Raw genomic sequence first — 14,725 nt, 5'->3', positions numbered from 1 at the left:
TAATTAGCATGAATATATATATGTAGAAAAGAAAAACTAAGGTTTCTTTTTCTTTTTATTTTTTTTTATTGATATAAAGATATATCTTTTTATAATATTAGCAAACACATATGTAAACACAACTATTATCTATATGTATATAAAACATATTACAATGAATTAATATTTAATTATAAAGAATAAAAAAAATTAATTATATAATATAATATATATAGTGAATATAAAAATATGAATATCATATCTATATCTCACTAAAAAAAAGTATAATATATATATATGATATAATGTATCTTATGGAACATTATGGAAAATAAAAAAAAAAATAAAATAAATATAATTAATAATATATATAATACATATATATATTTATATTTTTATGTCACAAAAAAAATATAAAACAATATGATTGTACTATAAAATAAAATAATAATAATAAAAATTTACATTTTTAATTAGGTAATTATAAAACAAAAAATATATATATAATAATATTAATTCAATTATAGATATAAATATATATAAAAGAAAAAATAATAATAAAATATATTCTAAGTATACAAATACAAAATATAAAAATAAAAATATATATATATATATATGTATTGTGTATGATGTATATATATAAATGTATATTCACAATATATGAATTTATATAAAAAAATTGTATGTAAGAATAAATGTATTTTCCTGTGTAAACATATATATTAATAATAAAAATATTATATATATATATATTAAACTAGGTATGCATTAAGCATGCAAAAATATAAATTACCAGAAGCAACGATATGTATTTAGTTAATTTACATATTTTCATGAAACTCTCTATATTTAAGCATGCAAAAAATAAAAAAATATAAACAATAGTAAGAGAATATTTAAGCATATAACACACGTTCATAACAAAGCCAATGATATTAAGCATGCAAAATATATTCAATTCAATAGCATAAAAAAAAAAAAAATACTTAAGTAAAAATAAACTGTATACATACATACTAAAGCATAGTATATTAAGTATTCACAATATTAACTACAAAAGTATATATAGAAAGAAAAACAAACATTCTAAATATAAATAATATGTATATGTATATATGTAAGGGGCATTAAACAAATATATTATTATGAGCAAATAAAAACCTTTTTCTTTTTTTTTTTTTTTTTTGGTTTTTTTCAATTTACACATAAACATAAAATAAGATAATACATATGTATATGTATATATGTATATGTATATATGTATATATTATATATATATATATATATATATATACGTATATGTATCTAAGTAATAAACATTAAGCAATATATTATTATAAGCAAATAAAAAACTATTTTTTTGTTTTTTTGTTTTTTTGTTTTTTTTAATTAACACATAAACATATAAACACATTATACATATGTATGTATATATGTATATAAGTAATAAACATTAAGCATGCATATTATTATAAGCAAATAAAAAACTATTTTTTTGTTTTTTTGTTTTTTTTAATTAACACATAAACATATAAAAACATTAACATGAAAAGAAACATAATATAATTATATAATATATATATGTATATAAGTAATAAACATTAAGCATGCATATTATTATAAGCAAATAAAAAACTATTTTTTTTTTTTTTTGTTTTTTTGTTTTTTTTTAATTAACACATAAACATATAAAAACATAAACATGAAAATAAACCAACATATAATATATTATAAATATATAAATTTATCTATATGTGACATTAATTAATGTAAACATAAACATAAATTAATACAGTTACAAAAAAAATATTTTCTTCAAGCAAATATTTATATATATCTATATACATACCAAAGTTACATAGTTTTAAGCATAAGCATATAATTACAAAAGTAAAAAATACCAAAGTAAAAATTGTTTTCATACTTAAGCCAGTAACTTCAACTATATATATAAAAAATATTAATATTTACATAAACAAAAAACTTTTAAGTAATTATAATATATACACACAAAGGCTATTAAATAAAAAACATTATATTTATATAAAAATATATATATATATTTATTTATTTATATAAAACTCCTTATGTTTGTTTTAATTATTTATTATACAAAAGTATAATATTATAAAAAAAATGAAAACATAAAAAAAGGGCTTTAACTATAAACATAAAAAATACTATAAAAAAGTTATAATATTTTAATAAGTATATAATTTAATAAAAAAACTTTACTTAAGAAAATTATAATAAGAAAAATATCTTCATTATAAAAAAAAATAAAATAATTATATTAATAAATAAATAAATAATTAATTTAAATTAAATATTTGTTTATCTTTTAATTAAATTAAAATAAAATAATATAAAATAATAATAATAATAATAATAAATTAATATTATATATATATGTACTATATAAAAAAAAAAAAAAAAAAAAAAAAAAAAAAAAAAAAAAAAAAAAAAACTATATATATATATTTATATTTATATATTATTCATATGTGCACCAAATTCTCTGTAATCACGTTACGTCTCACCTCATTTTTAATAAAAAACTTATAAAAAATAAAACATTTTAAAAAGCTCTTTTTATAAAATTTGTATTATTTGTAGTATTCTCCTTTGTTTTTTCATACACAAAAAGAAAGTACACAATTTTCTCTATATAGATATACTTATGGAAATTTAATAATACAATTCAAAACATTCGAAATATTCTATATTTCAGATCTTTTCTTCATAAAATACCATTTTTATAACTCTCAGTTAATAAGGAAAACACTAAATAAAAAAGTGCACAAGCATTAATGACATGACTGTACAATAGCATTTATACATAAATTTTAGCTAGATTATAAACAAAATAAAAAAAATTAAATAAATAAATACATATATTAATATATAAATACAGCTAAAAAAAGATTTTATAATGAATATTAATGATATACATATGATAAAAAAAAAAAAAAAAAAAATTATATATAATTTTATGCACGACTCACCAAAATTATTCTCAATATATATATATGTATAACATATAATTTAAATTTTATACTTACATATTATATAATAATATACTTATAAAATTGCATAAAATTTCAAAATTCATTCGTATTTTCATGTATCATCTTAGTATTCCCATATATAAATTCAAAAAAAAAAATTCCCTTTTAAGCATTTTATGGTGAATCTTCACATATTATTACTTTACAAAAATTTAGGGTTTAAAACTTAGTGACATAAGTAGATAAAATAGTAAACTTATATTATTACTCATATCAAAGGGAAATAAAAAAAAAAAAAAATTATTAAATTCCATTTGATATATTTTTAGCAAATTTTTTTGTTCGCATTAATTTCTTGTTAAAGGAATGAACAAAAATTATAACTTCATATATTAATATGAGTATAAATTATTTATATATTCATACCCTTATATCTCTCATAAATATGATAAAAAAATATTGTTTTTCTTTTATGTTAATGAAAAAAAAAAATAATATAATAATATAATTATATACATATATATATATATATATATATATATATATATATATATATATATATTAATGTATAGGTATGTAAAATTTTATGATTCATCATTTACTACAATAATCAATTAAAATTCCTATATATAAGGAAAAAAAATTATACCTAATTTTCTCTTCCTTCTCCACATTTTTTATATACAACTATATAAAAAAAATAAAAAAATTTCAAATGGTATAAATGTTTAAAATACACATTTATTTTTATCTTTTGTTTCCCCTTAAAGTCCTCATTTTTTATAAAAATGTGTTAAAATTTTTCTTCAATATTTTCCAATATCATTTAAAAATTCATCTTATGTTTTATATTTTAATGATATATTAATTTTAATATATTTCTTTAATCGTATATTATTTTTAAATAAAAAATAAAAAAAAAAAAGGAAAGTAGAGAAAGGTATAATTTATAACTGTCAACTTACAAATAACATCATCATTCTTATAGAAAGTGTATTATTATGTATTTTTTAAAACATAATAGTATACGACATATGTAACATGAATTAAATTTCTATATGAAATATATATATTTAAATTAACTGGATATTTATTTTTAATTTCTTTTTTAAAAGGAAAATTATAAGTTTTTATTAATATGTTCATAATACTTGGTTATATATATATATATATATATATATTATATAAACATTAATATGTTCACATATAATATGCACACATTAAATATACACATAAGCATTTACACAAAGTTACCTACACATTAATATTAATACCATAATACATACACACAGATATATACACATTCATCTATGTAACTTATGGGTTAAACTTTTTCTCTGAAAATACTTATTTTATATATTTCAATATGCTTAATATATTTGATATTAGAGCATATGTGGATAAGTGTATATATCATAAGCAAAATTAATATCACAAGAACTATATATATATATATACATATATATTATATTTATATTTTAATAATATTATTATGCAGTTTAATATTTTATTAGAAATAAAAGAAAGGAAAAAAGAAAAGAGGGGCAAAAGAAGCCTCAATGAAGATAAAAAATTTATGTCTTACTTCAAACGTCAAGTAATATTATTAATCTATCACTTTTATAATAATTTAATTTTAAAAAGAATAATTTTTGTACCTCACATAAAAATATAAAATGTAATATCATATATACTGAAATTTAAACTACATATTTAAATATATTAAAAAAAATATAGTTAATGAATAAAAGAAAGATATCCTTATAAACTTTGTAAGATATTCTTATATTCCTGCTCTACTTTTTTTCTTTTCAAGGAATAAGAAATTATCTTACTTTATAAGTCATATATATATATATATATATTGGATATTTTAATTTACCTGGTCAGACGCTCATATTATTCTTATGATTATATACATTTTTTTATTAACACATGATCATAGTCATTTTCCAAATAAAAAAAACAAAAAAACAATAAAAAGGAAGAAGTACCTTGTTTTTAACTTTAAAAATTTTTCCTAATTATTTAAAATTCATATTCTTATGGAACTATATAAATATAATTATAATAAATAGATAAACATATATGTATATTATATATATATAATATTTATTTAACTTCATTTTTTCACCCTTTTATTTATAATTCCCACATTATTGTAATAACCTTGTGAATTTATTATATTCATAATACTTTTTTTTAAAAACAATAAAAAATATTTTAATAAGACCAAAGTTTTCAAAAGTTGATATTTCATTAAAAAAAGAAAGAAAGAAAGAAATTTTTTTTATATTATATAAAAGTTTTAATTTGATAAATAAAAGGAATATATATATATTAAAAAGATGAATTATATAATAAAATAAAACTATCAGCATATAAAAAATATATAATATATATATATCATATTTGTTTTCCCATATTTGAAATATGGGTGTATATTTTCAAATATACCCATTTATTATCTACCATAAAAAAAAATAAAAAAAAAAGAAAAATAAAAGAAAAATAAAAAATAAATCGTTGAAAATAATAATAATATATATATATATATATATATATATATATATTATTTATTTATATATATATATATTTTTTTTCTTTTGTGCAACATTTTGATATATTCTTTTATTCGTTGAGAGCATTTTTTATTTGTAGAATGTCTTTTACAGGTATTGGCTCGTATGGGAAATTCTCAAGTTTTGGTATATTTAAGTTTTGTAATGAATTAACTAGATAATCTATTGAATTATCTGACAATTTAATATTATTATTTTGTTCAGGTAATAAACATAAGAAATCATTAATAATATTTGGCATAGCAATATATTCTCTTTTTCGTACAAATTCTTTTTTATTCTTTTCATCATATATATTTTTATTATTACGATTATGTTTATAATATAAACTATCTTTAAAAGACATATTAAATGTTTCTTTTTTTTTTTTATCAAAATCATTTTTTTCTGTTTCTACAAATTCATAATTTTCAAATGGTTTATATACAAACATTGTTTTTAAATCTGGCCTAATAATATAATTTACACAATTTTTAAAATTTGATGGTATGTTATTCATATCATCATCTTTATCATCCATCTCATTATTTTTTTTTTTAGTATTATTATTATCAATGGTAGTAAGACAACTATCCCTTTTAATACCAAAACAGAAAAATTCCGAAAATATCGAATATCTATTATATGTAGAATTTCTATTCATATTTAAATAATTCATAATGTTTTTATTTATTTGTGAATCTTCCATATTGTTATTATAATTACTATCCTTATTATTTTCATTATTATTTTCATTATTATTATCATTATTATTATCATTATTATTGTTACTCCATCCATCCATAAGTGTTATTAATGACTCCCGATTATTTCTCATATACATATTATTATTCAATATTTTATTATTCAATATTTTATTATTATCTTCATTATGATTAATTTTATTTTTTTTTTTTTCTTTCACTATATAATCATAAAATGATAAATTAGAAAACACATTAGGATTATTAACCCTAAAAATTGAATAAGTTTTTTTCAAAGAAATTCCTCCAAATAATTGTGAATTAATTAATTTGGTTTTAAATTGTAAAGTATCAATATCATTTTTTTTTAAATTTTCTAGATAACCTTTACATAATATATTTGTCACATTATTTTGATTATATTCATCAGTATAAAAATTATCTAAAAAAATATTTTGTTTTTTTTCCTTTTTATTATATATATTTAATGTATCATAATCTAATAAGATATGTTTATTTTCTTCTAAATTGTAACCAGAATCATATTTGATTTTCATATCATAAATTTTATTTAAATTACGTATATCACCATATAATATTTCTATATGTATTAAAATATTCCATATCTTTTCACATGATTTATTTTTTTTTTTTAATAATATTAAATAATTTGGTTCAAATAAATTAAATTCATTTTGTGATAATTTTGTTTTATGTATTTTCTTATCAATTATATTATTATTTTCATAATAACTTTTATAAAATTTTTTATATATCTCATGTATAAACTCATATATTAAAGTTCGAATATTATTTATATATCCTTTTTCTAATAAAAAATTTATATAAAATAATAAAAACTTTTTCTTACAAATAAATTTCTTATATCCTTCATTCATAATATACATTGCTCTCTTTTCATTATTTAATATTCTCCTTTCTATATTAGCACAATAATAATATATCTCTTCACAACATCTTTCTTCTTTTAATATTAATCCCACATAATATCTCCAAATAGTTTCATCATAATTACGTTTAATAAAATTTAGAAAGTGTGTAAAAACAAATATACGTCTTTTCCTTTTCTTTATATGAAAATATTTTACAAAATATTTTTTTCTTTCTTCAATTTTTTCATAATCATTTTGATGAAATCTTTTTTTTATTTCATCATCACTTATATGGGTCCCAATATTTGATTTTATATTTTTATCTCCACATGTGTTATCATTTTTATCTCCACATGTGTTATCATTTTTATCTCCACATGTATTACCATCTTTATCATTAATATTAATATGTTTAGTATCATCATATAGATTATTATCATCTTCATCATTTGATAATAAACTTTTATTATTATCACCACATTTTATGTCATTTATTTTTATTCTTTTTTTTGTATGTGTATATTTTCCAACATTTATTTCTTTATTTTTTTCTTCTTCCTGTTCTTTTTTGCTACATCTTCTCTTTTTCCTTTGACTTTCTTTTGTTGAATTTTTTTCTGCACATATGTCATCATCTTGTGAACAATCTTGTGATGGATCAGAAATATTGGAACATTTTTCATCTATCAAATTGTCATCGATACCATATTCTTCTTTTATAGACATCTCTCTTTTGATATCATCTTTGAGTTGCTTGTTCTTATTTTTTCCTTTACCCTTTGATGATGTATTTTCTAGAACAGAATAAGGGAACTTTTTAAATTTGTCCTTCTCATACAAAAAGGATAAAGAGAATTTTTTTTTTTGCTTCTTAGAAACTTCATTTATCATTAATTGGTATACATAATGAGCTTGATTTATTAAGGCATGCTTTTCAAAAAAATATGCAAAATTTAATTTTAATATTTCATCAAATGGTAAATATACTTCTATAGCTTCTCTCATTATACGTATGGCATAAACAAATTTTTTATTCAACAACAAATATTGAAAATATGAGAACCATAAATCTGAATTAAATTGTAAATGTATAAGAGCTTGCTCATATGTATATTTAATTCTTTTAAAAACTAAAGGAATGGTTAATTTTAATGGATTCGTTTTTTCAAAATTAATAATTTTCATCCATTTAATATATAAAATGTTATTTTCTATTTTCGATTTTTTATTTATAGGAAGAATAATTTTACCTTTTCTATCAACATTCATTTCTTTATATATAATACATAATTCTTTAAAAGCATTTTTAGAATTTAAATATTGATTATTATATATAGATAAAGAACTCGAACTAGAAGTAGAATTAAAATTATCACTAGCTTTTTCAAATGAACAATAACATTTCCACACCTTATCTAAATATTTCGTTGCATGATGTAACCATCTTTGATAAAATTTTCTTAACTTTCCATCTTTAATATAATGATCGAAATAACTTATTTTTGAATTATTCATACTAGGTATATAAGACTTAAAAATATTCTGTTCCTCTTCTGTTGGTATTAAAGTATTCATATTCCTATTACCTTGATGTGTATGTTTAAATGGGTCATATAATAATTTTGTAATTTCATTATTAACTATTAAATTCGTATTATATATTTTTATTAATATATATAATAGCTCCACCCATATAGTACCTGATTTTATATCAGTACCTACACATTTTAAAGCTTCAAATAAAAAATTTATATATTCATGAATTGAAGATGTATGATAAGTAAAATATAAAAATGATAAAAATAATTTTAAATCATAAATATTCGAATCTATACATTTCCTATATATTTCATAAGCTTCTTTATATTCTTTCTTTTTTATTTTTAATTCTCCATATTTATTCCAATAATAAACACAACGAGGAAATATTAAAAGAAACTGTTCATATATTTCTTCTTCATCTTCATACATTTCTAAAAATTTATACCATCTATTTAAATGTAATGGATTCATTCGTAAAAAATAAAGTTCTTCTTTATATACATCTTTATCATCATTATTATTATTTCCATTTTTTTCTCTATCTTTTTCCTTTTTATCTTCTATTCTATTATTATTTAACTCATTCTTTGAAATGTCACTATAACTACAACTATCCCTTTTACTTTCTTTTTCATTCTTCTCAAGCTTACCTTTACCACTCACTTCAAGTACATATTCCTCTACATTAAAATCATCATAAATATTTCGTGTTCTATCATCTACTTTCAAACGACTCACAAATAGTTGCTTTGCTGTTACTAATTCTATAACTCCAAATTCATTACTCCCAACAGATAATATCTTGCTACTTTTAAACATATTTACAATTCATTATATGATATAAAAAGGTTTCATATCAAATATAAGGATGTATAAAAAAATAAATTATATATAAATATAAAAATATATATATATATATATATATTATATGTATATTATAATTTTGATAAGCCTAATAGTAACAATACAGTGTCACATTTGAGCGTAAAAAAAAATAAAAATAATAATAAGATAAATATTACTCTAATGTTGATAAAAACAAGTATGTTTTTTTTACAAAACATGAAACAGTCTCAACGTAAATAAAATAATCTCATAATAGTGTTATCTAAAAGGGAAAAATATATAATATGACATAGAAAAAAAAAAAAAAAAGAAAAAGAAAATTAAAATAATACAAGCTGGGAATAATATAAATTATATATATATATATATATATATTTTATTAAATTAATAATATTTTATAATATATATATAATATTATATTTCTTTATTTTTTGAACGAATATAAAATATTGTACTTAGCAAAAAAAAAAAAAAAAAAAAAAAAAAAAAATTTCTGTACATATATTTATTATATATATAATATATATTATATATATATATATTTATATACTTAAATAAATATAATATATATTTTATAAAATATACTCATAAATAAATATTATATAGAAAAAATTAAAAACTTATTTTATAAATATCAAAAATTATGTATTAATAATAATTATCATATATATTATATAATAAAAATATATTTGTTTTTATAGATTTTCTTTATTCCTAATTTATATACCCCAAATGTCAACATTTCCTTTAATTTATCATAAGTAAATATATTATATATATGTTATATATATTTATTGTTGTTGCCATTTTATTATATTGATAAATATTATTTTCATATATAGAAAAATATATATATATATATATATGAAATGATGCATTGATATAATAATTATATATATATTATATATATCAATCTTTAACTTTTATGTTATTTCATGTCTATATCATTTAACATTTCTATACAATAATAGAATACATTTTGTTCATAAAATACAAAAAAAAAAAAAAAAAAAAAAATTAGATAACATTAAGTTTTTAAAAAAAATAGAATCATCTATATTTTGTTATTTAAAATATATTTCCTTATAGTTTTCCATTTTTTCTAAAAATGTTTCAGTATTAGGAACCATGGGTTCCTATTAACATATAACACATAAAAAATATAAAATGTATTATATTTATACACATATATATATTTTTTTAATATGATAAATAATAAAAATACATAAAAAAACTAAACCATTAGTAATAATATCATCAGGTTGAAGAATTAGAAAAAAAAAAAAAAAATAAAAAAAATAAAAAATATATATATATATATATAATATATATATTTATTTATTCATTTATATATTCTTTTACATATTAATTTATAAAAAAGTTGATATTTTTGATTGCAGATTTTTGAACTTTGTAATTTTTTATAACATTCAATCTGAATTCATTATTGTCGGTTTTCTTTTTATTTTTTATTTTACATGGAATATAGAAAGGTAGAAAAGAACCCATTTGTGGTTGAAACCTAAATAGGATAGTTTTAATTTGAGTATTTCCAAATTGTAGTTGTATATAAATTCTTTGATTTTTACAATCATTTATTAATTTTTTTAATATATTTTTATCTTGTATATTATGATTAATACTTATTAATACATTAATTGAATTAATACCTTGCATAATACCAGGTGATATTGAAATATCTGAACCCCCTATTGGATATTTGATTAAATGATCATATAATGTATTATTTATAAATGTTATTTTAATATTATTATCTGCTTTTATTGAATAATTTAAAAAAATAAGAGATTCTTCTTTTATAAATATGTTGAATAGTTCTTTATTTATATTATAATTAGTAAAAGAACCCATTTCTTTATTATGCCCTTTACCATTTTGTTTTATAAACAAATTATTATCATCATTATTATTATTATTATCTATATTAACATAATTTGAATTATAACAAATATCATTACTATTTAATCCTATATTATTAGAAGGGTAATAATATAATAATATATTACTAATTAATGTACCTAAAAATATATTATTATAATCAAAATTAAAATTTATCATTATATCTAATGTTAAAATATTAGTACCCCCATAATTATCTACATATAATTCTGCACCTTTATCATTCGATAAATAATAATTAAAATTTATTGAATTTATAATAGAAGATTTAGATGATATATGATTTCCTATTAAAAAACCTATACAAAATATAACTAAACATACAGCCAATATACTAGTTATTTGAGTAAATATATAAAAAATAAAACTTTTTAAAAGTGATACATCATTCCCTTTCTCTTTTTTAATAATATATGTATTCAGTTCTTTATTTGTACGAGGATATTTATTTATAAATTCATCAATATCGTCTATAGTTTTTATAACTCTTTTATTTTTATATTTATAAAACGTTTCTTCATTCAATGAGCTACACCTTTCTTTATATTCCATTATCAAATATATATACATAAAAAATATAATTAAACAATAACAATATATATATATATATATATATATATGTATATTTTATAATTCTTCCTATGTTCTGTCACAGAATTGCACATAAAAATTAATATCGGACATCATTTTATAAAATTAGGACAATAATTAAAAAAATTATAAACAAATATATAATATATATAAATATATATATATTTTATTTTTTTGTTTATTTCCCCTTATTTTTGTCCAATTGGTTGTAACACAAAATTTGCAACAAATCAAAGTGAGCAAATATATATAAAATATAAATATAATAATATATAATTATATTTTTAATATATTATTATATACCATTCGTATATATTTGATTATAAGACATTGTGATATATATATATATATATATATAATAATTATTCCTCTTTTAAAACTTTAAAAACAAAAGAATATATAAATAATGATAAGTATTAATTTATAATATATTTGTGGGTCTTCTTTTTGATAATTGGTTTTTATATATAAATAAAAAATAATATAAACCTCAAAAAAAAGAGAAAAAAAAAAAAAAAAAAAAAAAAATCTTAAATTTAATTAGGACAAAAATAAAGTAATATATATATATATAAATTTATTTATTTATTAAATATGTGAGGTAATAATAAATATAATGTGAAAGAATATCTTCACTTTATTAAATATATAATAAATATACATAACTATTGTACATATATATATATATATATATATATATATGTAATTATTTTTTTTTTTTTGGTATAAATTAAAATTTTTAAAAATATACTTATTCTTTTAAACTATAAAATTCATATATATTATCATAATTATATATATATATATATATATATATATATATATTTATTATTTTTATATGACAATTTTTCTTTATTATAAATTTAAATAAATTTTAAAATAATATATTTCTTAATATATTTTATTTTACCATCCTTAATTTGATTTTTTTTTTTTTTTTCTTTTTTTTTGTAGAACAATATTTCTTCTTCATCTTTTTATTTTTTTTTTTTTTATCAAAATTGTATAATATTTAAATATATAAAGTAAGCCTTATAAAACACAAATAATATATATATATTTATATTTATATTAGATGTGATGTTGAAATGATAAAGTGATTTCTTAATAGATCCTACTAATTACATTATATATTGAGTATAGAATATTTTTAATACAAATATGGGACAGTGGTCAAAAGGAAATGTAAAAGTATAAAAAGAAAAACACATGGATATATATATATATATATATATATATATATATATATAATATGTAAATGTTTGAGTTCTGTGCTTTAATAAGTTAGAGACCCATTACTATAACAAACAAAATAATATTATAATGACAGGATATGTAAGTATTTATTTAAATAAGATAATACAATATAGTGTTAAAAATATTTACTTTATTGATAAGTGATTATATAAAATAAGTATATTATTCTTCCAACAAAAAAATGATATGATTGGTATTAAATTTTTTTAAAGTAACTTAATGAACAAAAACCAAAATAATATATATATATATATATATATATATATATATGTATGTATATATGTATGTATGTATGTATATATGTATGTGTTTATATTTTTATGTATATATTTATTTCCTGATTAATTAATAAAATATGAACGATATTTATACGTCCATCGATTGCGATTCTCTCATATTCGATATAGATTTTCATCCTAAAGTAGATATATTATGTGCTGGTGTTTTTGATGGAAACATAATATTATATAAACGAAAAGAAGATAAAAAAGAATTTAAAAAAAAACATATAGTACATAATCATGATAAAGCTGTTAAATATGTATGTTTTTCTAAAAAAGGAAAACAAATATTAGCTGCTTCATCTGATAATTCTTGTTCAATAACAGATATAACGGGTGTATGTATATGGAACAATTTATGTCATAAGAATTCAATTAGTTCCATATTATATAGTAGTTATCATACTTTTTTAACAGCTGATGAAATTGGATATATAAAACATTGGGATATTAGAGATAATACAAAAAAACCTATACATAAAATAAAACATTTTAATGATAATATATCAAGTATGTTAATGGATCAAGATGAAAAATCCATGATTGTTACATGTGGAGGTCAACTAGGTCTATTCGATATTTTATATAAAAAAAAAATTACATCACATAGTATTTCAAATGAATATAGTGATGAATTTTTATGTTCAAACCTTATGGCTCATAATTCAAAAATTGTAACTACAACATTAAATGGAAATATTTCTATTTTCTCAAAAAACCCATGGGGTAATATGGAAGCAAAAATTAAAGCTAGTAAAGATGCTATTAGTACATTTGTCAAATATAATGATTATCATATTTTTTTTGGTACCTCTGATGGATTTATTAAAACAGCACAAATACAACCAAATAAAATAGGAGAAACCTTTTCAAAACATAAAAATAAAGAAAGCATTGAAAAAATGTCTATTAATAAAAACAAAAATCTCTTAGCTACCATTTCTAACGATTATTCAATTAATTTTTATCAAATAGAAATAAATAATTCAATTATATACAATGGAATAAAAAAAAAAAAAAAAAAATCCTTTTTTCATGACCTTTAAATAAAAAATGGGAAAAAATTAAAGTAAAAGAGAGCATATCATGTTTTCTTTTTTTTTTTTTTTTTTTATGTATATTAAATTCACAACAATAAAA

The 14,725-nt window shown here is 17.0% G+C and overlaps 3 protein-coding genes across 3 annotated transcripts; 1 reads left to right on the top strand and 2 right to left on the bottom strand.

Annotated features, from left to right (window-relative positions):
* Positions 1-5,621: 5,621 nt before the first annotated feature.
* Positions 5,622-9,509, bottom strand: PADL01_0525500 (conserved Plasmodium protein, unknown function; the record flags this gene model as incomplete). The annotated part of the gene is made up of 1 exon (XM_028685629.1): positions 5,622-9,509. The coding sequence occupies one exon, from the start codon at positions 9,507-9,509 to the stop codon at positions 5,622-5,624; it is 3,888 nt and encodes a 1,295-aa protein (XP_028537109.1).
* Positions 9,510-10,901: 1,392 nt separating this feature from the next.
* PADL01_0525400 (conserved Plasmodium protein, unknown function) lies at positions 10,902-12,008 on the bottom strand (the record flags this gene model as incomplete). The annotated part of the gene is made up of 1 exon (XM_028685628.1): positions 10,902-12,008. One exon carries the CDS (start codon positions 12,006-12,008, stop codon positions 10,902-10,904), a length of 1,107 nt encoding a protein of 368 aa, XP_028537108.1.
* Positions 12,009-13,659: 1,651 nt separating this feature from the next.
* PADL01_0525300 (nucleolar Jumonji domain interacting protein, putative) lies at positions 13,660-14,631 on the top strand (the record flags this gene model as incomplete). The annotated part of the gene is made up of 1 exon (XM_028685627.1): positions 13,660-14,631. The coding sequence occupies one exon, from the start codon at positions 13,660-13,662 to the stop codon at positions 14,629-14,631; it is 972 nt and encodes a 323-aa protein (XP_028537107.1).
* Between the last annotated feature and the right edge of the window lie 94 nt (positions 14,632-14,725).

The sequence above is a fragment of the Plasmodium sp. gorilla clade G2 genome, assembly GCF_900097015.1.
Source record: "Plasmodium sp. gorilla clade G2 genome assembly, chromosome: 5".
NCBI lineage: Eukaryota > Apicomplexa > Aconoidasida > Haemosporida > Plasmodiidae > Plasmodium > Plasmodium adleri (nom. inval.).
The sequence above is the reverse complement of the archived record's forward strand: the minus strand, read 5'-3'. Positions and strand labels throughout refer to the sequence as shown.